We start from the raw sequence: 24941 nt of genomic DNA, 5'->3' as shown, positions 1-24941 counted from the left end.
AAGACGAAACACTATAAATCTTGAATATAAACAATACATATACCAAGAAAGGGTATAACAACTAAGCAACATATACATAAACAATAAAATGGAATAAGAACCAATTCTTAAAGCCAAATCTATAACATGCTTGTGTCCTAATCGGATGTAGAATGTGAGCGGGGAACATTACCCTTGGTCTCTATCCCATCTCTGCCTCCAGACGGGTGATTGGGCTGGATAGAAGCCAAGGAGTCTGCCTTGAGTGGCCGCTGAGTGTAGTCTTGTGTTGTCAATGAGCGTCTGCGAGCCGCAGCTAGTACGCCGTGAACTTCGGCAACATCTTTAGAACAGGAGCAAAGTGAAATCGACGGCAGGGAGCTGCCATTCAGTAACTAATAAGGATAATAATAAGAATACAATGTCGTAAATAATCGTACAATGAAGAATACAATGTAATATCGTAAATAACAGATGACGGCAAGTGCCGCAGAATGGAAGAAATTAAGAAAGCAACGCCAAACCATAATAACAATTTATATTTTAATAAAATAATACTGGAATGACAGTAACGGTACGGAGTAATATTAATACTGCCATATAGCCCAGCAAATAAAGAGAAGATAATAGTATTAACGTAGGCCCTGGGCGGCTGCATCCCGGCACCGCTGCGTGCGTTGATGGTGATCAGAGGAATATCCGGCTCGCGTTCTCTTCCTCGCCGCAGTAGGGTGTGAAGGGGGGGGGGGGGTTCCGGCTTGTCGTGGCTGCGAATAAAGGGAACAGAAGAAACCGGCATTGAGCGCCAAGCGGCCAGAGCGCAGTGGAAGGAATAGCGGTTGGAGGTAAGGGGCCCCTAACCTAATGATAGATGAGGTAAAATTAAATAGAATACTATTACGTAGTAGGAAACAACAATGGCGAAGGAACAAGAAGAGTAAAATAGCCCAGAAGGCCGGATGGCCAAAGAACGTTAGCGACCTATGGCCAACAGCATGCTGGGTGCGCTGGCCAACCACAAGCTGGCCGACGTCATGCTAACTGACTGGCTTGAGCTTGCCGAAAGGAAGGCCGAATGGCCTAGTTTTTTGCATGACACCGTGCGCGAGGCCATGCTAAACTTCTCGGTAGCATCCAAATGTAACTTAATGTACTGTCGATACGATGAAGAATGGGTGGTCAGATATAATGCACAAAATTCAGAATAGAATATATAATGAGGGAAACGAGTGTAATAGGACGAAATAACCGGAGGAGAAAAAAAAATTGTGGGGGGGGGGGGCCACCCGAATGCACTGCAACTAGCGTACCTTAGCTGAAAATAACTTAAAGGCACAGAGGCAAAGCAATAGATTAATACAAATCCTAATTGATAGTCCCTTAATAACAAATTGAACGTGAAACTTAAACAAAGAGTAAATTGCGGGAGAAAAATTTTTCCGTAATAAATACAAATCAAATTGCGAGTCCAACAATAACAAAATTAACAGACACGCAGACGTAGGAGGAACCGATAAGCCGCGGCTCGCGCACCGCTAGCCATACCTAAACATACCTAGACAGGAAGGGGAGAAGCATAAAGGTGGCCCAGCAAAAGACTAGTAATTAGTAATTAGTAACTCTGCAAATAGCACATCCTGGCTGACTTAATAATTTACTTAGTAACTCTGCAAATAGCACATCCTGGCTGACTTCTTAATAATTTACTTAGTAACTCTGCAAATAGCACATCCTGGCTGACTTTACTTAATAATTTACTTAGTAACTCTGCAAATAGCACATCCTGGCTGACTTTACTTAATAATTTACTTAGGAACTCTGCGAATAGCACATCCTGGCTGACTTAATAATTTACTTAGTAACTCTGCAAATAGCACATCCTGGCTGACCTTACGTAATGACGTAAGGCAAGGAAAATGAACAAACATACTGAACACAGCAACGCAAAATTAAACATGCGACATGAGCAAAGCATCAACTGTCGGAGTAAATTAAGGTAGGCTGTTTGGGAAAAGGAATCCGTGGTAATCTGAAAGCAGGAGGCATGTTAGTGCTGAAATGTAGAACGTAATTAAGAGGAAGGGCAAGGCATGTCGCGAGATGTCTGCCAGTACAAAATAAGAAACCTTCCATATAAGCGTATAAAATCTTAATTTACATTGTCTTAGGAAGGCAAAGAACGGGATATCATTAAATATACGACGTTCCCGACGACGCTTCGACGCCGCCATCTGCTGGAGTGTACCGTGCCCCAGGCAACGTGGGGGCCACCCCCCTGTCCAGGTCACCTGAATAGGGCAAGTCATGGCACGTGAAGTCTGCAGGTACAAAATAAGGGTATACAATCGGCGTGCATATATAACCATTTTTACATTAAGAGAACGGAGGGAAAGCATAACAAATATAACCTGATAAGTAACGTGAATAAACTGCAAGAGCCAAGCGTAAATACTGTAACCACTGAGGAAACTAAACTGCAAAGCTAAGCATAAACTACTGTAACTACCGATGAAACTAGGCAAAAATGCAGGGCCAGGAGACGTGAAGCTAAAATAAGGGCCCGCGAATACTGCAAATAGCACATCCTGTCTGACTTTACTTAAAATTCTTAGGAACTCTGCAAATAGCACATCCTGGCTGGCTTTACTTAATAATTTACTTAGTAACTCTGCAACTAGCACTGCCTGTCTGACTTTACTTAATAAATTACTTGGTAACTCTGCAAATAGCACATCCTGGCTGTCTTTACTTGATGACGTAAGGCAGGGTAAAAGTGGGCAAGCATACTGGACACAGCAACGCAAAAATAAACATGCGACATGAGCAACGCATCAACTGTCGGAGTAAATTAAGGAGGCTGATTGGGAAAGAAAGTCCGAGGTAACCTGAAACAGGAGGCATGTTAGCGCCGAGATGTAGAACATAATTATGAATAGGGCAAGGCATGGCACGTGGTATCTGCAAGTACAAAATAAGGGTATACAATCGGCGTGGAAATATAGCCATATTACATTAAGGGAACGGAGGAGATGCATAACATAAATATAACCAAATAAGCGACGTGAATAACTGCAAGAGCCAAACGAAAGTACTGTAACTGAGGAAACTAGGCAAACTGTGCTATTATAACAATTACAATTAATACAATTATAACATAAATAATTATAAATTGCAAAACAAAGTATGCTCAAAATAAAGCTGGACTATAATTCGTTAGAGAAACGGGATTAACACTTGTAAGTTTCCACAGTCGGTGGCTGTGGAAACGTTCCGGGCTACACCGGCAGATGAAACGTCTGGATAAACCAGCGGCCTGGGGGGGGGGGCCCCACTGTGACTTCCGGGCTACCAGGCAGACAACACGTCTGGATAAACCAGCGGCCTGAAAGACCACATATTTATATGGCCAATGTAAATAAGATACCTGAATAACATCGCCAGCTTAACTCACCACAGGAAGAACGTCGGCTGGACATGAACCCCCGAGCGCAGACAGCGAAGACGGCAGCGGCTATGACAACCTTCGTGGCTACATTGGGCAGACAAAACGTCTGGAGAAACCAGCGGCCTGGGGGGCCGCAGTAGATTCCGGGCTACACCGGCAGACAACACGTCTGGATAAACCCGCGGCCAGAAAGGCCGTGTATTTATATGACCAATATAAATATAATACCTGTAGAACATCGTCGGCTTAACTCATCGCAGGAAGGACGTCGGCTTAACTCATCGCAGGAAGGACGTCGGCTTAACTCATCGCAGGAAGGACGTCGGCTTAACTCATCGCAGGAAGGACGTCGGCTTAACTCATCGCAGGAAGGACGTCGGCTGGGGAGCAGCCCCTGAACGCAGTCAGCTAAGACGGCAGCAGCTGTCAACCTTCCTGGCTACGTTGGGCAGACTAAACGTCTGAATAAACCAGCGGCCTGGGAAGCAGCAGTATCTTCCGGGCTACACTGAGCAGACAATACGTCTGATAACCAGCGGCCTGGGAGGCCGCAGTATATTCCGGGCTACACCGAGCAGACAATACGTCTGATAACCAGCGTCCTGGGAGGCCACACATGTCTGGATAAGCCAGCAGCCGGGAGGCTGCAGATTCTTCTGGGCTACACCGGGCAGACAAAACGACTGTAAAAACGTTTACTGGTACTGGTAAACGAAACTGGTACTGTCTAGCGTCAGTACTTAATAACTTTGACAAAGTCAAGGAAACAAGTATAAAGGTAAAACAGTAAGTAAAATGACATGCACTTAGGCAATGCATAATTAGTAATAAATTGCTGATGGAACTAATCAATACGAGTCCGAGATAAACTTAAAGGGAGAGGCATGAGGCCCGAAGACAGCAACTAGGACATCCTAGCTGACTTTACTTAAAGGTGAAGCATAAGTTAAACAATTGTAAACCAGTAAAGTAAAAACATGCAGCAAGGGCAATGTAAAATGCAGGACATTTGCTGAGGAAACTAAACATAAATGCAGGGCCAGAAGAAACTTAAAGCAAGAGGCAAGGGCCCGATCCCGACAACTATCACATCCTAGCTGACTTTACATAATAACTTAAAGGCAAAGCAGAGGTTAAACAAACGAATGTAAAACCAGCAAAGAAACTAGCAGCTTGACACTGCATAAAATTCATTAATAAATTAAGGAAACTTATGGAAAACAAGTCCATAAAAACTTAAAGCTAGAGGCCGGAGGCCTGTGACACAGCAGCTAGCATCACCTAGCTGACTTTACATAATAACTTAAAGGCAATAGCAAAAGTTAAACAAACAAATGTAAAACCAGCTAAAGAAAACATGCAGCTTGACACTGCATAAAATTCATTAATAAAGGAAAGTTATGGAAAACAAGTCCATGAAACAAAGCTAGGAGCCAGAGGCCTGAGACACTGCAGCTAGCCTAACCTAGCCGACTTTACCTAATAACTTATAGGCAAGCAAAGTTACACAAACCTAAGTGTAAAACCTGCAAAAGAAAACATGCAGCTTGACACTGCATTAAATTCAATAATAAATTAAGGAAACTTATGGAAAACACAAGTCCAAGAAAATTTAAAGCTAGAGGCCGGAGGCCTGAGACACAGCAGCTAGCATAACCTAGCTGACTTTACCTAATAACTTATAGGCAATGACCAAAAGTTAAAACAACCTAAATGTAAAACCAGCTAAAGAAACACGCAGCTTGACACTGCATAAAATTCAATAATAAAATGAGGAAACTTATGGAAACAAATCCAGAAAACGAAGCTAGGGGCCAGAGGCCTGTGACACTGCAGCTAGCCTAACCTAGCTAACTTTACCTACTAACTTAAAGGCAATGACCAGAAGTTAAAACAAACCTAAATTTAAATCCAGCTAAAGAAACATGCAGCTTAACACTGCATAAATTTCAGTAGTAAATTAAGGAAACTTGTGGGAAAACAAGTCCACGAAAACAAAGCTAGGGGCCAGAGGCCTGTGACACAGCAGCTTGCCTAACCTAGCTAACTTTACCTACTAACTTAAAGGCAAAGACCAGAAGTTAAAACAAACCTAAATTTAAATCCAGCTAAAGAAACATGCAGCTTAACACTGCATAAATTTCAGTAGTAAATTAAGGAAACTTGTGGGAAAACAGGTCCATGAAAACAAAGCTAGGGGCCAGAGGCCTGTGACACAGCAGCTAGCCTAACCTAGCTGACTTTCCCTAATAACTTATAGGCAATAAGCTAAAGTTAAATAAAACTAAATGTACAACCTGCAAAAGAAACAGGGAGCTTGACACTGCAATAAATTCGTTAATAAGTTAAGGAAACTTATGGAAAACTAGTCCATTAAACTTAAAGCTGGTGGCCAGAGGCCTGTGACTCGGCAGCTAGCCTAACCTAGCTGACTTTACCTAATAACTTATAGGCAATAAGCAAAAGTTAAAACAGACCTGAATGAAAAGCCTGCAAAAGAAACATGCAGCTTGCCACCATTAAATTCATTAATAAATTAAGGAACTTATGAAAATACAAATCCATGAAAATTAAAGCTAGGGGCGAAAGCAAAGGTAAAATTACAGTAAATATTGTAGCGTGAGGAAACACACCCTGACTAACAGTCAGACTGTAAGGAAGGACATATAAAGAACGTAAATAATAAATAACGGCATAACAGAAGTCGCCCAACAGCATACCTCACGTCGACTGGGTGGGGAGCGGCTGAGCAGATGGGGAAGGAGAGGGTAGGGGTGGACAGGCCTCCTCCCGAGTGTGGTTCAAATAACAGCCACCTACTGGAGAAAAACCCAGTGCCCCATAACACCGAGGGTCACTTTCCCCTCTAGGACCACTGCACCTGCATTTGGTCACCAACGCTGAACCAACAGGCGTGCTTCAGGGCGCGCGCGCCAACAAAGAGACAAACACTGGTCTGACGCGCCAACACAAACACTGGTCCCGCGCGCCAACAAAACACAAAAACTACCTTAAATGTTGAGAAGGGCAGGACGCCCCTAACGGGTCGCTCCGAGTCGTTGTCGCGAGGAACTGTTGTAGGGTCCATGCTGTGAGAACAGTTGAGCGGGCTAAACTTCTGTGTTTACGACTCGCTGAGCAGCAGTGAGTTTTGCGAGGGCAACGGCGAGGGCAGGCGGAGTGAGGCGGAGCCTGAATCTGAATCTGAATAATACAGGAGAAGATGCCCATTGGGGCGAGCCTTGAAGTGGGGACAGCTGAAGAGTAGTCGGTGAGAGGAAATGCTGAAGTTGAAGAAAAAGTGCCAGGGCTAAACCCAGCTGCGTGGCAATACGTCGATGCTGCAAACAACCCAACAACTGGCTAGGCTTGGAGGCGGGTCTGGAAGGCGGCGGTGGCAGTGCTTCAGCATTCAAGGTGGAAACAATCAGTCTTCATGTGGTGTCTTCTTCTTCTTCAATTTGGTGTTTCTTCTTTCTTCTTGCTTCGAGTAATCATTTGATGTTTGTAATCGGCGTAGTCTGGTGGGAAAAGGTCCTTTGACAATGTGGTTTCGTCGCATTCAACGAAGATTACTTCGTTCCTTAGTATGTACTTGGAGTTTGGATCATTCAGCAGGCATTCAGCATACCTTGTGTTGAGTATTTTGCTGGAGAGGCGTCTGTATTCGGCAGTTCCAAGTGTAAGTTCGGAGCCTCGATTGATTGATTGATGAAGATTAAGCCACCCAAGAGGTGGCACGGGCATGAATAGCCTAAAAATGTCAATATAAATATATATATGTACATGGTATTATTTAGTGATGATAGTATGAGTATGAATGTTGATGAGTTAGGCGAGGAGAGGGAGGGAGTGGTAGCCAGTGGCGGGCTGCCATTCAGCATACCAACTTAGTTGTTTGCTATGGTGAACACAAATGTAGGTACAGTACAGTGGGGCCTAGACTTACGATGGTAATCCGTTCCCAGAGACAGATCGTAAGTCAAAATATCCTAAGTCGAAGCGATTTTTCCCATAAGAAATAAAGGGAATTGAATTAATCCGTTCCCCACCTTCCAAAATATTAACTTACAAATACATTTTATACTGAATACAATTTTGTTCTCTAACTACAATATAGTACATATGTTTATCTTACCTTTATGGAGGACTCTTGATGGTGTATGGAAGATAGTGATGAGGGTGGAGGAGGAGAGGTGTTACCGTTTGGAAGGGAAGTCCCCTTCCATTATAACATCAGGCAGTGATGACTTTTCTGGGATACACTCTGGCATGTTTTGCCTGCATACCACTTGAACCTGCTTGTGATTCATTGCTTGCTTGTCTTACTAAGAATCTGTCTAAAAACACTTGTTTTTCCCTACATTTTAACACTTGTCTGTAGTAAGACATCACATTGTCACTGTAACGGCCTGCTACAGCTTTATCTAGGCGAGTTTTTTCAACAAAACTTTGCAGTTCTTCCCATACTTCACACATTTTCTTATTAATGAGGAAGGTATATCCTCTACTGCCTCAACTCACAACTATTTTCTTAGGTTGAACCTTACCACTGACTTTCTGGGACCCATGGCGTGATATATAATAATCAGTTTTATGTTTAAAAAGCAAAAAATCACCACAAAAATGGAATTTCTTATAGGCGTGATCGTCACTAAGTGGACAGCTCTAGTAAACTGAGGCAGGTTGGCCTGCGTGACCGAGAACCACGTGCACGGTCGACCCAAACGTGTACCAACAAATATCGTTAGTCGACAACACTATCGCAAGTCGAGTCGCATTTTTCGATCAAATTTACATCGTAACTTAAGACAATAACGTTTGCTGATGAAAACTCATTTTCTTAAATACCAGATCAGTTAGCTTTAGGAGTTATTTCCAGAATAAAATACCTCTACTGTCATGTCAATGCTCACTGCTGCAATACAGTGCTAAACACTAAAAATCTATAAATATTTCTAAAAATTAAATATGATAAAAGGTAAACTACTCAGCTAATAAAATGTATCTAAAATAATACAGCATACAATATTTAGATAAAATTAAAATATTAAAGCCAATAAAGCCTTGCTACTTTGCCCCTTGATACATAGTATATATTTGATGCTTAACATTATAACTTAAATTTGATTATGAAAGCACTTAAAGCACTCTTTGTACTTGCTTAGTTGTACTCACCTAGTTGTGCTTGCAGGGGTTGAGCTTTGGCTTGTTGGTCCTGCCTCTTGACTGTCAATCAACTGTACAGCTATCGACGTGTCGGACCTTAATGATGTAACAGAATGGGAATTAAATCATGCACTAAAGATGGGAAAATCAACTGCTCCTGGAGAGGACGGTATTACTTACAGTCTACTGAGATTAGTCTCACACGTACCAGGTAATCCACTGTTAGTGTTGTACAGAATGAGTTTACGTGAAGGAGTATTACCTGATGCTTGGACAAAGAGTGTCATTGTTCCCATCCCCAAACCACACTCAGATAATTATAGACCCATATCTCTAACATCGTGTGTTTGTAAAGTGCTTGAACGTATTGTTCTTAACCGACTCATGTATCGTATACAGGGGCACCTGTCACCTCAACTGCTTGGATTTATGCCTGGGCTCAGTACACAACACTGTTTTGCTGAGTACTTCGCACATATTGAAGCTTCCCCTCAAACAGTCTTCATCGACCTAGCAGCAGCTTTTGATACAGCAGAGAAATCATACTGGAACAGCTTGCCGAGCTGAGAATACAAGGAAAATTACTGAAATGGATAAAGGGCTATTTGTCTAATCGAACAGCATGTTTTGTTTAATGGTGTTAAAAGCACAGAGAGCAAACACTTTGAACTGGGGTCCTCAGCCCCTTGTTGTTCAACGTTTTGATGCATAAACTTATTAAAGTTCTTCCAACTAATAACGAAGACACTGTCATTTGTTATGCTGATGATATATGTTTACAGGCTGCCTCCGAGTCTAGAATGCAAGTTCTGCTCGATGCTTTTGCTACTAGAGCTGAGGAATGTGGCCTCCTTATCTCTGTACAGAAAACTCGTGCCCTCATTCCATGTGGTATTCCACCACAATTATCATATAGATGGGCGAGCACTTGAGAACTGCGAGAATTGCAGATACCTTGGTGTCCCCATTAACGACCCTGGGTACCTACTCTCAAGAGGAGACTGTGGGAGAGATTAAAGCCCTTGCAGGTCCTTGTTGGTGTCAAACATGGAATTAACGTGAGACTTGCTAGAATGTTTTATGTATCATTTATACGCTCTGTGATTGACTACAATGCTCTACATCTCACACTGTATACTGACAAAGAGCTGAAATCTCTTGAAACGTTGCAAAATGAAGCTATGCGTCTCATCCTTGGGGCTCCAAAGTCCACAAGAATAGTTAATATGAGAGCAGAGTTAAAATTACCTACCATAAGCGAGAGAATTTTGTCTATTAGCACAGTTTTCGGCGTGAAGGCATTGAGTAGATCTAGACAACACGAAGTTTCAAGCTAAACTTTCTAATATGCTGCACTCACCTGAGGTCTATAGAAGAAGAACGAAATCTGATTATGTATTTTGGTTCTAAAAGGTAGCCAACTCCATCAAAATATTAAATATGTACCCAACTCGATGATTAATCAACCAATTACTCCATGGGATAACTGGGATCTATCAGTTGATTTTGTAAATGCGCCCAAGAAAGATAGTGTGCACTCTACATTATTAAAACAGTTAACACTGAAAAGCATCACTGAAAGTACTCAAGAATATGGGTAACGATGTGTATCAGTGCTATACCGACGGCTCTGTAGAAGAAGGTGGACGATGTACCGGATGTGCATGTAATATATTTGAACAATCTTCTCTCGCACATACAGCAATGAAGCGTGTCAATGACTGGGCAAGTACAACTCAAACCGAACTTGCAGGCATATACCTTGCCACTGAATTTTTAAAAGACAAAGGCTGTGGACTTATATACTGTGACTCGCAGACTGCACTCCTGGCATTGAACGCACATAGTAGTGACACCCAGAAAATAGTCAGTGACATTCGAATGAATGATTTAGCTGCTAAAGAAAACAGATTTGAAATTAAATTCCTATGGATACCATCACATATTGGCATCTCAAGGCATGACACTGTTGATATGCTTGCAACGACAGCCTGTAGAAAACCAGTGATAGAAATTGATATGGGTGTTTCATTAGCAATGACAAAGAAAATACTTAAATATCTAATGAAGATCTCACCGACCTAACAAATTCACAAAGACCTGAAAGTTGTACCATTAAATATTATGATAGATATCATGAGGAGACATTCACATATGGGACTAATAGAACAAGAACCCGGCAATGTGATGTTATAGTGGCCAGAATACGCCTGGGATATAGACGTATCTGGCAGCTTTCTCAAAACCCAAATGTCGAGTACACAATGTGTCAACTTTGTGAAAGAGAAAACATGCACTCTATTGAACATTATATTGTAGAATGTCCCATACTGACTGACATTCGCCCTCCTGGGCTAAGGTATGCTGAACTCTGTAATTACTATATGAGTACTGGAACACTTGATGATATATTGGACTTGTATCCAAGATTGACCATGTAATATATCAATTATACAATGTATATATATGATGTACCTATATAACCTGAGCTTGTAAAAGCAACTTCATCACCTTCAGTGATTAGGTGCTTAATTGCACACTAGTTTCTTTATCAGCTATCTCACCCTGTCAGAGTAAATGAGACAAATGCATGTGAATGCATGTGTGTGTATATATGTATGTATATGTGTGTGTATGTATATGTATGGGCATAAAGTATATATGGAAGCTGATCAGAATTACATTTCACCTTTGTGAATGTACATTAATGACACAATGTAAAAGACACATCAAACACTTTATGTAGGGCATACGTAAATCTGTGTATCTATGTATTTACGTATGTAGGTTAGCTTAGCATTTTAAAAGCACCGAATCACCTTCTGTGGTTGAGTGTTCAATAAACCCTTGAACTATATGTTTAACATTTCTCTAACCATGTCCATGGAAGACAGAAGAAAATGTATATATGCTGGTTAGCATTGTAAATGTGTGGCCACGTCTGTGGTAGAACAAAAAAATCTCTCATCTATCCTTATCTCAACTATGGTATTTGTGCTTGGGATTATACTACCCAAAATCATTTACGTCCTCTAAGTACCCAACACAAAGCTGCTATTAGATCAATATCTAACTCTGGCCCCAGACAGCACTCGGTACCCTTACTCAAATCACTGAATATGTTAGATATTAAGTCACTACACATCCTCTCTTGTGTACTCTATATATTTAAAACTCTGAATTGTAATGTCAATCCTTATCTTCAACGTTTCCTGAAAGGTTATAACAGAACTCATGAGCACCACACCAGAAACAAATACCTATTTGGTATTCCAAGAGTACGACTTAATCAAGCTAGGAATGCTCTACAAATCAAGGGACCCAGAATGTGGAATGACCTTCCCAATCATGTCAAAGATTATACCTTTCTCAACCAGTTTAAGATGAACACTAAGTACTACCTAAAAACTCCATGTAACCTACCTTACTTCAATATGTCAACCCATGTCTTACTAATTTAAAAAAAAATGCTGTTTGTTGACCAATTTGTATATTGGCTATTTTCTGCCATGTTCCCCCCTTTTTTTATCTTTTATTATTGTTTTCATTCAACACAATTTATACTTTAAGCTCATTTACTATTAAGTTTAAGTCTAAGTGGTTTTTTTTCCCACCACACCTTGCCTAAAACGCTATGTGTACTAGTGGCTTTAGGTATTGTATGTACTACCTCTATCTTTAAATCAAACAGAATGTTTGTACTGTAACTCTGCAACTATGTATGTACTTTTCCTAAATAAATTATTATTATTATTATTATTATTATTATTATTATTATTAATATTACATCAGTGCTTCGTTAGAGATGGCATGGTCAAAGTGAGAAAGACTTCTGCAGGTAAAATGTTTACAATTGCTAATAAGGATAACCTCAACACTTTCCTCACCCAATGTGGTTTGTCTCACCTTATTATCCCTCTCAATGACTCATCATAATTAACCCCCTTGTCACCAAATGCGGGCTAGGGGCCATATTCACGAAGGTACTTATGAATGTTTTTCTTTCTTAGTGCCTTCGTAGCGGCTACGTCGGTATTCAAGTAGGCACACTTAGAAGAAAAACCTTCTTAAGTTTGCTCCGTCCGCTAAGTGTGCTGTCGACCACTCGTAGCTTTACGTAAACTGGATATAAGTAAATTTGTCTCTACTACACAACACGGAGGATCGATTGTAATATAAACAAAAAGATTATAGCTGGTGAAGAGGAGTCCTTCGTATTAGTTATATATGCATTCTCTGCTTGAAACTTGAAGTAAATATGTCTTTTATGATATTAGAATTAGTTTTATAATAGCAAGATATTATACCAGTAGTTATTAAGTAAATAAACACTTGTGAACATGAAATGTGAGAGAAGGTGATGAGCCCTGCCTGATGGGATCATTTACTATCACCAAATGCCCCTCTTCACCTAGTAATCAGTAAGGGTGTACCTTAGCTATACATACCTATTTCTAATTTATTTAGTTTTGTTTTATTTTGAAATTAAATGTGTGTGAGATATAAAATAAAAATATGCTGCACAAATGATGTTAGGTAAGGAGAAGCGTAAAAACTTTCAAAAACTTTTCTCATTGAATACTTAAAGCTATAATTATGACTATATTGCAGATGACGCAATGGATCAAATACATAAGATTCAGGCCGAGGAAACCCACTCAGCTCAAAGTGTCTTCCTTCTAAAGCTAGAAAAACAAATCAATCTCTCTCAGATTCACCAGGCGGCTTCCGAAAATGACCTAGAGAAGCAACAACTTCATGACTCCCTGATAATTAGCTCTACTGATCTACTTGATGAACAACAAGGTGAGAATTGCTGTAACATAGCCCACACCCTAATTATTTCAAAGATCAAAGTCAATGTTGATATCAAATCAGCTGTGAGGATAGATAAAAACAGTTCCCGTAGCAGTAGGAGAATGCTCATCAAACTTGCAAATCCCTCTGACCTCATACAATCAGCTGCTAAGCAAAAAACCAATCTCTATATAAATGAGTGCCTTACAAAGCAGCGTGGATCCCTCTTCAGGCTGCGTAAAATTCGCAAACTAAACCCAGGACGTATCAAGCAGTGCTACACTAGGAATGGAACGATTATTGTAAAGAAAGAAAGTGGAGGAAAAAGATATGAAATAAAGTGTGACCAACAACTATTGGCCTTCTTTAGTGATTGTGGTATATCTGAAAACCTGAACCCGACCAATGCCAGTACTGAAACTAACTCTGAGTGTCTGAGCCTAACCTAACTTAATCTAACCTTGTCCAAAGTGCTGTCTCTGCCTTACCATTTACCCAATGTTCTCTCATTCATATAAGTTCCTAAGTAATCAGTGAAGTCTCCATGCACTCATGCAAGCATCTACCTCAGTATCATTGTAAAATTTTACTCTTAAATCTAATCTTACCCTATTCTTTTTAAATTTTAAATTTAATTGTACTGATTTATGTCATTTATTGAATATTAATTATTGATTTCATTTTGTTTTCTTAATTAAGTTCATACTAGTTATAGGTTAAAAACTAAGCTAAATAAAATTAATTATCTTTAAGATTATTTTACTTTACAATTATCATTTGTCTAATTTTTTTTGTTATATCATCTTGTCAACTGAATCAGTAGAAACTGTCACCTTGACAGTTTCTACTAATTTTTTGTTTTCTCCACCAAACTTGTGTATACACCATGGGTATCTAGTGACCTTTATTCTACTTCTAATTGTTTCAATTTTTGTTTACTTGCATTTATTGTTGTGTTTTGCTATAATAATTCTCTAATTATAGCAGACTTAGTATTTATGTAAGCATCTACATCAGTGTCTCAGTAAAATCTTGCTTATAAATATAATCTTACCCTGTTATTTTTTTAAATTTTTAAATTTAATTGTAATTTGATTTATACATCATTTATTGTAATTAATTATTGAGCTCATTTTGTTTTCTTAAGTTCATACTAATTATAGGTTCACAACTAAGCTATATTAAATAATTTATTTTTAAAATTATTTTTACTTTACGATTATTATTTGTCTCATTATTTTACTATATATTATTCCTGTCAGTCTACTGATTTTTCTCTTAACCTAACTTCTGTATCCTTCCTGGCTATCTACGGTGATCTTGGATCACTTGGATCACTTATGGACTAATATAACAGCTCGCCTTACATCTGGGGTAATCTATGACAGATCAACTGACCACTATCCTACCTTCCTCAGCAAAAATGGACACACCACCACCAGAAAGCAAGAAACTCTCATTCAGGCTACACAGTAAATCAGCTTTAGGCAATCTCTCTAATGCACTTCACAATATTAACTGGGAATCTGAATTCAATAATACACAGGATATAAACTCATTAACTAACCTCTTTCTATCCGAAACTCTAAGCCTCTACAACACTCACTATCCCCTCCTTACCAAACAAGCAACTGACAAAAGAAAACACAATTCGTGGCTCATAAGTAGCATAATCAAATCAATCAACAAAAAACATGAATATGAAAAGAAATTTAGGATTGGCCTAGTTACAAAGGAAGTTGTTAAAAGGTACTCATCAGTGCTTACCAGTACCATAAGAAAAGCTAAAATTTCATATTATGAGACTAGATTCAAAGAAGCAAAAGGAAACATGAAAAGCACATGGAATACCATCTCTAATATCCTAGGAACTAAACAACACTCCCACAACCAGATAACACACTCTAAGGATGGCTTTACACCGTCAACTGATATAAAAATGGCAAATGAATTTATTAGCTTCTTTTCGTCGGTTGGGGCTAACCTTGCCAGTAAAATCCCACAGACTCAGACACATAATACATCTCTCTCAGGCAGCTATCCAAACACTCTTCTCCTTTCACCAGTCAGCCCGAAAGATGTTGTGTCCATCATACACTCACTAAAAACCAAAGCTGGGAACATCAGTGAAATCCCATCCATTGTATACAAGAGCGCCTCCCATGCCCTTGCGCCACCTATAGCTCTGCTGTTCAACAAATCCCTCGAGTGTCATACCTTCCCTGATATCCTTAAAAAAGCAAGAGTAACACCAGTACATAAAGGAGGTAATCCGGCAGACATAACAATTATAGACCAATATCAAACCTACCCATACGATCAAAAATATTTGAAAAAATTATCTACCAACAGCTCTACTCCTATCTCGTAAAATTCGACATTCTTAGCCCCTGTCAGTTTGGCTTCCGCTCCCAAAAGAGTTACAACGATGCAATTATTAGTCTCCTTGATATAATTTACTCAGCCCTTGACAAAAACGAGTTTCTGACTGGACTCTTCATTGACCTGAGAAAAGCCTTTGATACTGTTAATCACAATTACCTCTTACGTAAACTCCATCATTATGGAATCCGAGGCCATGCACTGGACTATATCCAATCCTATCTTAGTGATAGACACCAATGTGTAGCCATCAATAATATAACCCCTCCTACTTTACCAATAACCGTTGGAGTGCCACAGGGCAGCATCTTGGGACCTCTCCTATTTCTTATATACATCAATGATCTGCCTAATGTCTCTAACATTCTGAAATCTATTTTGTTTGCAGATTATACTACCCTCATCTACTCTAACCCCAACCCACATACACTAAATAATGTTAATAATGAACTAAAAAAAAGTCCACTTATGGATGTCAACCAACAAACTAACACTTAACATAGAAAATACCTACTACATCTTATTTGGAAGCAAATCTGCAAATGCAATTCAGCTTCAGATAGACATTGTAAACATTAGTAATAAAAATGATGGAAAGTTTCTTGGCCTATTCCTAGACAAGAGACTCAACTTCAGCACCCACATACAACACATATCTAAGAAAGTCTGAACAACTGCACTTCCAGCGGCACCCGTGGTGCTGTGTAGGGAACCATCAGTGTATATGGCGATGGCTTGTACTTTGAGTGGGGAGTCCGTATAAACAACTGGGCCTCTACCCTTCAGATTGAACTATTTGCCTTGCTCCTTGCACTGAAATGTGTACAAGTCTCCAAACTTGATACATTAATTGTAAGTGACTCCTTATCATCCTTAAATGCTCTCAACTCTTTAAGACATAACTGTAACATGCTCGTGTCCGAGGCTATCTTCTTGAGATCTTGAGATGATTTCGGGGCTTTTTTTTTTTAGTGTCCCCGCGGCCCGGTCCTCGACCAGGCCTCCACCCCCAGGAAGCAGCCCATGACAGCTGACTAACACCCAGGTACCTATTTTACTGCTAGGTAACAGGGGCATAGGGTGAAAGATGAAGCAATAGGGAGAAAGAAGCATGTTAAGGGTGAGTTTGTTGGCAGTTAGCCAAAGATGGACTTTCTCTAGCTCAGTATTATCTCTTCCTCTCCTCTCCTCTCTCTCTCTGTTCTTCCCTCTCTTCTCTCTCTCCCCCCCTTCCTTCCCTCTTCTTTCTCTATTCTCTCATTCTTCTCCCCCCCTTTTCTTCTATTCTCTCTTTCTTCTCTCTTTTCTTCTCTGTTCTCTTCTCTCAACTTTGTCTTTCTCCTCTTTTCTCTCTATTTCCCTCCCGTTCATCTCTCTCTCTCTCCTTTTCTTCTTTCTATCTTGTTCCCTCTTTCTTCTCTCTCCTCCTTCCTCGCGCTCCCTCTCTCCTCCTCCTCCTCTCTCTCTCTCTGCTTTTCTTCTTCTTTCAAACACTCCCCCCTCCTCTGTTTCCCTCGCTCTCTCTTTTCTTTCCTCTCTCTCTTTTTCTCTCTCCCCTCTTCTCTCTCTCTCTCTCTCTCTCTCTCCTCTCGCTGTCTCACTATTCTTCTATCTTTCTAAATGCAATGAAGATTATACCTAATAATTCTAATGATTAATAAGCAGAATTAACGTTTTAAAAATCTTTGCTCCAAAACGTTATATCATACCATTTAAAGCACTTTTTATTAAAACGTTATGACGTTTTATACTCTTCTTTACAAATTCTCAAAACACGTATATTAAACGTAATTTAAAACGTGCGCAAAACAAAGAAATGTTTTTAGCACATTTAGAAAACGTGAAAATGTTTGGTAGGATATATGAAAGCTGCAAAGCAGTTAAGTTTTTGCCTAGACAGCTTAATACACAATACATATAAATAATAAACCAAATTTATTTTCATTATTAACATTTTATTGCTAAATATTGCACCGATACGTTAGTTAACAAAAAATAAGAAAGGTTATTTAGAGGTGGTCCACATTATTGCAGTCAACACTGTAGCGAGAGAAGTCATAATATAAACAAAACACAGTATTAAAGAATTATCCAAAGGCCAATACTGTATGACTGGGTAAAGGCACTGAACTACAGCGAACAATAAAACTATTTTGATTTAAATATGACTTGCAATGGGTCTAAGCACTTGCAGTAAAATTAAAAGATTGTACTATTTCTACTGACAATGGCTGACTTCTGAACTTGTACATGATGCCTGGAACAATCATTTACACCCAATGAACAAAATTTTTCCATATTCAGTGTACTTTGCATTTGATATCTCTAGGATAGAATAGGGATTTTTTCCATTATTTATGAGCATTACACCAGTACCAAGGAGGTGCAGTGAAGAATCTTTACAGAAACAAGACATATACAACTATGTGTTAAACAAATACCGCTCCCATTTATAAACAGAGCATTACAGATGCTCTTAATTTTGAAGGTTAATTTTTATTACTTTAGATAAACAGGAATAATTACAAACTGTAGCCTAACAGATATATTTGTGTTCACCTGCTGGTTAATTCTTCCTTCTCGGCAACATTCAACGAATTTAGACTCAATGCTGGTGAGCTGCCAAGAGTTGATGAAACGTCTTGATAAGAGAATTTGTTGAAAGTCTGTAAATAAATTTAATTATCTTTAGCACAATATAATGTACACTATGCAAAGACAAGAATCAATTGGAAACAAATTGCAAGCCATGGAAGAGTAAAATAAACTCTTAAAAATAGCTTTGGAAAAAGTTAAAGTAAATTTAATCTTAAATGACTACGATAGGTTAGGTAAGGAAATTCAACAGGAAAACGGCTTTTGTCATTACAAATGAGGAAGTTACACAGGGAATAGAACAATACAAGAAAGATATGCAACTCACCTATGCACAATTGGCCAAGAAGGAAAAATTAGAAGAGGCAGTAAAGGAAGCCAAACACTGCAGCAACCAGGATAAAACAAACATTAGGCTGGAAGTTAGAAAGGAACTGGCATCAAATCCTAAATTGGTGCAAAACACAGTTGATCGAAGTAGGTCCCTGATAATTTTGGTTGCAAAGAAAAGTTAACAACATCTAGGTCAGAAAGAGCCGTAGAAGAAGAGAAAGTAGTAGATAAAATTGCTGGCCTCGTGGAAGGTCTTACTACCATAGGAGTACCTGATTGAAGAAGGGTTATTGAACTCGAGGAGGAGTACTGAAAACAAAAGGCTGGCATTTTGAAAGGGTAACTATGAGGATAAGACAATTCCTAACCGATATAGCATTGTAAAGAGAGCTCGGCTCGGGGAAAGATGGCCCAAGACATGATGGACTACATCACCCACTAGTGCAAGGAAGCAGCAAACAAGTTTGTCCCAGTCCAAAAGATAAACAGTGAAATGAAGATGAGAAACCCATGGTTTAATCAGAGATGTAAGCTAGCTAAGCAGCAAAGTTAAAGGGCGTGGAGAAACTATAGAAATAACAGGACACTTGAGAGCAGAGAAAGATACCAGAGTGCCAGGAATGAATGTCAAAATGAGAAGAGGCAGAAAGACAATACGAAAATGACATAGCAAGCAAGGCAAAGACTCAGCCTAAATTGCTGCACAGTCACATCAGGAGAAAACAACAGTAAATGAAGAGGTTATGAGATTAAGGATAGGGGCAGAAGGATTCCCTACAAACAACAAGGAAGTGTGTGAGGAACTGATTAAGAAATTCCAGGTCTTCATCTTAGAGCAAGGAGAAATTCCAGAGATAAGAGAGGGAATAGTTAACCAGGAACCACTGGAAGAGTTTGAGATTACCAGCGGGGAAGTAAGGAAGTGTTTACTAGAGTTGGATGTGACAAAGGCTATAGGCCCAGATGGAATCTCCCCTTGGATACTAAAGGAAGGACCAGAAAAACTGTGCCTGCCACTCTCCATAGTGTATAACAAATCACTGGCAACAGGGGAACTGCCAGAAATTTGGAAAGCAGCTAAATTAGTCCCGATATACAAGAAAGGGGATAGACAGGAGGCACTGAACTACAGGCCAGTGTCCCTAACCTGCATACCATGCAAGCTGATGGAGAAGATTGTGTGAAGAAAGCTAGTGGAACATCTGGAGCAAAAGAACTTTGTAACACAGCATCAACATGGATTCAGGGATGGCAAGTCCTGCCTCACAGGGTTACTTGAATTCTACGACCAGGCAACAAAATTCAGGCAAGAAAGAGAAGGGGGGCAGACAGCATATTTTTGGATTGCCAGAAAGCCTTCGATACAATACCACACAAGAGGCTAGTGAAAAAGCTGGAGATGCAGGCTGGAGTGAAAGGGAAGGTACTCCATTGGATAAATAAGTAGCTAAGCAACAGGAGACAAGTCAATGTGAGGGCTGAGGTCTCAGATTGACGACATGTTACGAGTGGAGTCCCGCAGGGGTCAGTCCATGGACCTATACTGTTTCTGATACATGTAAATGATCTCCCAGAGGGTATAGACTCGTTTCTCTCAATGTTTGCTAATGATGCAAAAATTATGAGGATTGAAACAGGATGATAGGAGGCTACAAGATGATCTAGACAGACTGAATGAATGGTCCAACAAATTGCTGTTAAAGTTCAACCCGAGTAAATGCAAAGTAATGAAACTAGGCGGTGGAAACAGGAGGCCAGACACAGGATACAGAATAGGAGATGAAGTACTTAATGAAACAGACAGAGAGAAAGATCTAGGAGTTGATATCACACCAAACCTGTCTCCTGAAGCCTACATAAAAAGAATAACGTCTGAACATATGCGAGGCTGGCTAACATCAGAACAGCCTTCAGGAACCTGTGTAAGGAATCATTCAAAATCTTGTACACCACATATGTAAGACCAATCCTGGAGTATGCGGCCCCAGCATGGAGCCCGTACCTCGTCAAGCACAACACGAAGCTGGAAAAAGTTCAAAAGTATGCCACTAGACTAGTCCCAAAACTAAGAGGCACGAGTTACCATGAAAGGCTGCGAGGAAATGCACCTTACGACACTGGAAGACAGAAGAGTAAGGGGAGACATGATCACTACCTACAAAATCCTCTGGGGAATCGACCGGGTAGACAAGGATAAACTATTCAATACTGGTGGTACGCGAACAAGGGGGGGGGGGGGGGCAGGTGGAAACTAAGTATCCACATGAGCCACAGGGACGTTAGAAAGAGCTTTTTCAGTGTCAGAGTAGTTAACAGGTGGAATGCATTAGGCAGTGATGTGGTGGAGGCTGACTCCATACACAGTTTCAAGTGTAGATATGATAGAGTCCAGTAGGCTCAGGAACCTGTACACCAGTTGATTGACAGTTGAGAGGCGGGACCAAAGAGCCAAAAGTCTTTGGGAATTCCCTCAAGCACAAATAGGCGAGTACACACGCACGCACACACGCACGCGCGCACACACACACACACGCACGCACGCACGCACGCACGCACGCACGCACGCACGCACGCATCACAAACAGGATTTAGCACCTAGGTGAGGGCTTGACCATACTACTGTCGGTCACCCTCCTCCTCTCCCTCCCCCAGCTGACACTCGCTCCCTCTCCTTCCCTCCCTCCGTCCCTCCGTCTCCCTCCCTCCCTCCGTCTCCCTCCCTCCCTCCGTCTCTCTCTCTCCCTCCCTCCCTCCCTCCGTCTCTCTCTCTCCCTCCCTCCCTCCCTCCGTCTCTCTCTCTCCCTCCCTCCCTCCCTCCGTCTCTCTCTCTCCCTCCCTCCCTCCCTCCGTCTCTCTCTCTCCCTCCCTCCCTCCCTCCGTCTCTCTCTCTCCCTCCCTCCCTCCCTCCGTCTCTCTCTCTCCCTCCCTCCCTCCCTCCGTCTCTCTCTCCCTCCCTCCCTCCCTCCCTCCGTCTCTCTCTCTCCCTCCCTCCCTCCGTCTCTCTCTCTCCCTCCCTCCCTCCGTCTCTCCCTCCCTCCGTCTCTCCCTCCCTCCGTCTCTCCCTCCCTCCGTCTCTCCCTCCCTCCGTCTCTCCCTCCCTCCGTCTCTCCCTCCCTCCGTCTCTCCCTCCCTCCGTCTCTCCCTCCCTCCGTCTCTCCCTCCCTCCGTCTCTCCCTCCCTCCGTCTCTCCCTCCCTCCGTCTCTCCCTCCCTCCGTCTCTCCCTCCCTCCCTCCGTCTCCCTCCCTAGACACAATAAGAATTCCAGAGAACAACATAGAGCACATAGGTGTGTCTAGAGACGAAGTGAAACAAATGCTCCTGGAGCTAAGAACAAAGCAGTTGGCCCAAATGGAGTTTCACCATGCGTTCTGAGATAATGTGCACCTGAGCTCAGCATTCCACTTCACCTGATTTTTTTAGACATCTCTGTGTACAGGAGTCGTAGCAGACGTGTGGGAAAAAGGCTAACATAGTTCCAATCTACAAAAGTGGCAGCAGGGAAGACCCCCTCAATTATATACCTGTATCATTGACAAGTGCAACAGTCAGAATATTGGACAAAAATAAGAATAAATGGGTAGAACACCTGGAGAAAAATGATATAATATCAGACAGTATGGTTTTCGATCTGGAAGATACTGTGTATCGAATTTACTCAGTTCCTATGATCGAGCCACAGAGATTTTAGAGGAAAGAGATGGTTGGATTGATTGCATCTATTTGGACTTAAAATAGACTTTCGACAGAGTTCCACATAAGTTGTTCTGGAAACTGGAAAATATTGGAGGGGTGACAGGTAAACTTCTAACATGGATGAAAATTTTTATGACTGAGGGCAGAAATGAGGGCAGTAATCAGAGGCAACGTATCGGGCTGGAGAAAAGTCACAAGTGGAGTACCAATAGAGTTCACATCTTGCACCGATGATGTTCATTGTCTACATAAATGATCTACCAGATGGAATACAGAATTATATGAACATGTTTGCTGATGGTAAGGTAATAGGAAGGATAAGAAACGTAGATGATTGTCATGCCCTCAAGAAGACCTGGACAAAATAAGTATATGGAGCACCACTTGGCAAATGGAATTTAATGTGAATAAACGCGATACTATGGAATAGGAGAACACAGACCCCACACAACCTATAAATTATGTGAGAAATCTTTAAAGAATTCTGATAAAGATCTAGATCATCACCCGAGGACCACATAAAGAAGGTTCTACAAGGAGCCTATACTACGCTTTCTAACTTCAGAAATGCTTTTAAATACATGGATGGGGAAATACTAAACGAATTGTTCACGACTTTTGTTAGGCCAAAGATAGAAGATGCAGCGGTTGTGTGGTGCCCATATCTTAAGAACCAAATCAACAAACTGGAAAATGTGCAAAGACATGCTACTAAGTGGCTCCCAGAACTGACAGGCAAGAGCTACGAGGAGAGGTTAGAGGCATTAAATATGCCAAAACTAGAAGACAGAAGAAAGATGTGTGATATGATCACTACTTACAAAATAGCAACAGGAATTGACAAAATAGATAGGGAAGATGTCCTGAGACCTGGAACTTCAAGAACAAGACGTCATATATTAATTATAAAATGTCGATGTCATGCTGATAAGATGATGTCATAGATATAATTATTAGACTAAACGAAGATGCCGAAGAAACAAGAAAATTCCCTTTTGCGAACGCTGTTTTAAACAGTTGGAACAAGTGAGAATGTCAAAAAAAAAGTGGCCAAAACCATCAGTAGTTTCAAAGCGTTATATGACAGAGTGCTGGGAAGATGGGAAACTACGACCATTGGTCTCATCCTGTAACTACACTTGGGTAATTACACACACATTTGAATGACTAAAATTAACGTATTTTATACGTTAAAAAGACGTCTTTTTATAAGTAGTTAAAGTATCATGTCAGAAAACGTTGCGCGTTTGCTGGGTGGTTAGGAAAATGACTCCATTTTGCTAGTGAAAAAACCAGCGTTGAATGTAATGAAACGCCATTTTCTGGGTGAGACCCGGAGGCTCCTCGGAGCTTTACCAGCTGATATGCTAATGTCAAACTTTGGCATCAGTCATGTGTATCGAGTTCTAGGGCCTACCGGGGACCACGCCCAGAACCTGGCCCCCTCTGAGAGGCAAGGGGAGCAATGGCCTATAGAAACCCCCGTGTGGTAGGAAGCATTCTATGTCTGCCATCGACCGAGTCAAGCATTCAGAAAGGTAAGCATTCCAAAACAAAAACCTATTCTGGTGAAAATTGCTACCTAAAGCCGAACTAGTGGATAGAACTCTTCAACAGAAAACAAGGAAACTAGTATGACGTCATACATCACCGCGCCGCTGTCTGCGCAGCTCCCCCCTCCCCGGGAGGGGGAAGGGGGAGCCCCAGATCTCCCACGCCGGCTATCCACCCATCAGTTCTGAGGCTGGATGTCAAAACACGCGAAAAACCGCCGACCGAACCGCCGACCGGAGGAAGGGAGGGTTGCCGGGGAGCCTCCGGGTCTCACCCAGAAAATGGCGTTTCATTACATTCAACGCTGGTTTTCTGGGGGGAGCCCCGTCGGCTCCCCGGAGCTAACTACCCACAGAGGAAGGTCAAAGGGACAGAACCGGGAGGCAGACACCACGCACCCCCCATGGAAGCGAGACAACCGGCAGCAAACGCCAACCCAAGGCTCCACAGCCCCGAAAAGTCCCGGGAACAACACGGGAACAACACGGGAACAACACGAGAACAACGAGCAGCAAGGCCCTCGCACGAACACCAAAAATTCATGCCCGAAAGATCGCAAGGCGACGTCGCCCAGACGGCAGCGAGAGCAGCGAAGCCACGAACGCCACAGGCATGAGGGAAGAACACAGGCAGCTTAGCCGCAAGAACACGGCTGACCACCTGGGACACCATCACCCGCGAACCGGGAAGAACAGAACCGGATGAACGCAAAATGCGCTCTGGACCCAAATGCCGTGGCACGCAATCAACAGCGGAGGGCCGCCACCGAATACAAAACACGACACACCCCCGGCCCGACCAATGAAGCACCAACAAACCCTGGACCCCTCCAGAATGCAGCAGCCCCACCCTGCGCCAGAAAAGATGGAGACTGCTGCCATCGAGCAACCAAAACGCTAAAATCGAAGGAGCAAGAAAACTCAGCGACTTGACCCCCAGAGGCAAAGGCCAAAAGGAGAGAGCCGACGAAAAAACACACCGGAACCGAAAGGG

At 41.6% G+C, this 24941-nt stretch overlaps 2 protein-coding genes across 8 annotated transcripts in view; one reads left to right on the top strand and one right to left on the bottom strand.

The window, feature by feature from the left end:
- The first annotated feature begins 6707 nt into the window (after positions 1–6707).
- Positions 6708–16355, top strand: LOC123750552 (uncharacterized). Of its 2 annotated transcripts, XM_069313248.1 has the most exons (3): positions 6708–6841; positions 8619–8804; positions 13205–16349. In XM_069313248.1, the coding sequence occupies exons 2-3, from the start codon at positions 8732–8734 to the stop codon at positions 13837–13839; spliced, it is 708 nt and encodes a 235-aa protein (XP_069169349.1). In that variant the 5' UTR covers positions 6708–6841; positions 8619–8731; the 3' UTR covers positions 13840–16349. The 2 variants fall into 2 exon arrangements, 1 of the variants encoding a protein (XP_069169349.1); XR_006772017.2 differs by lacking the exons at positions 6708–6841; positions 8619–8804 and adding an exon at positions 12502–12845 and having other exon boundaries at positions 13205–16355.
- A 1351-nt stretch (positions 16356–17706) lies between these two features.
- Positions 17707–24941, bottom strand: part of LOC123771828 (RAC-alpha serine/threonine-protein kinase) — a 140440-nt gene continuing 133205 nt past the window's right edge. For all 6 annotated transcript variants that reach the window (XM_069313240.1, XM_069313245.1, XM_069313244.1 and 3 more), the window contains one exon: positions 17707–18438. In XM_069313240.1, coding sequence (XP_069169341.1) covers positions 18328–18438 — 111 coding nt within the window. In that variant the 3' untranslated portion in view covers positions 17707–18327. The remainder of the gene's footprint in view (positions 18439–24941) is intronic.

Source organism: Procambarus clarkii, chromosome 75 (genome assembly GCF_040958095.1).
Source record: "Procambarus clarkii isolate CNS0578487 chromosome 75, FALCON_Pclarkii_2.0, whole genome shotgun sequence".
NCBI classification, from domain to species: Eukaryota; Metazoa; Arthropoda; class Malacostraca; order Decapoda; family Cambaridae; genus Procambarus; species Procambarus clarkii.
Note: the sequence above shows the minus strand (reverse complement) of the source record. Positions and strands in the feature narration are given on the sequence as shown.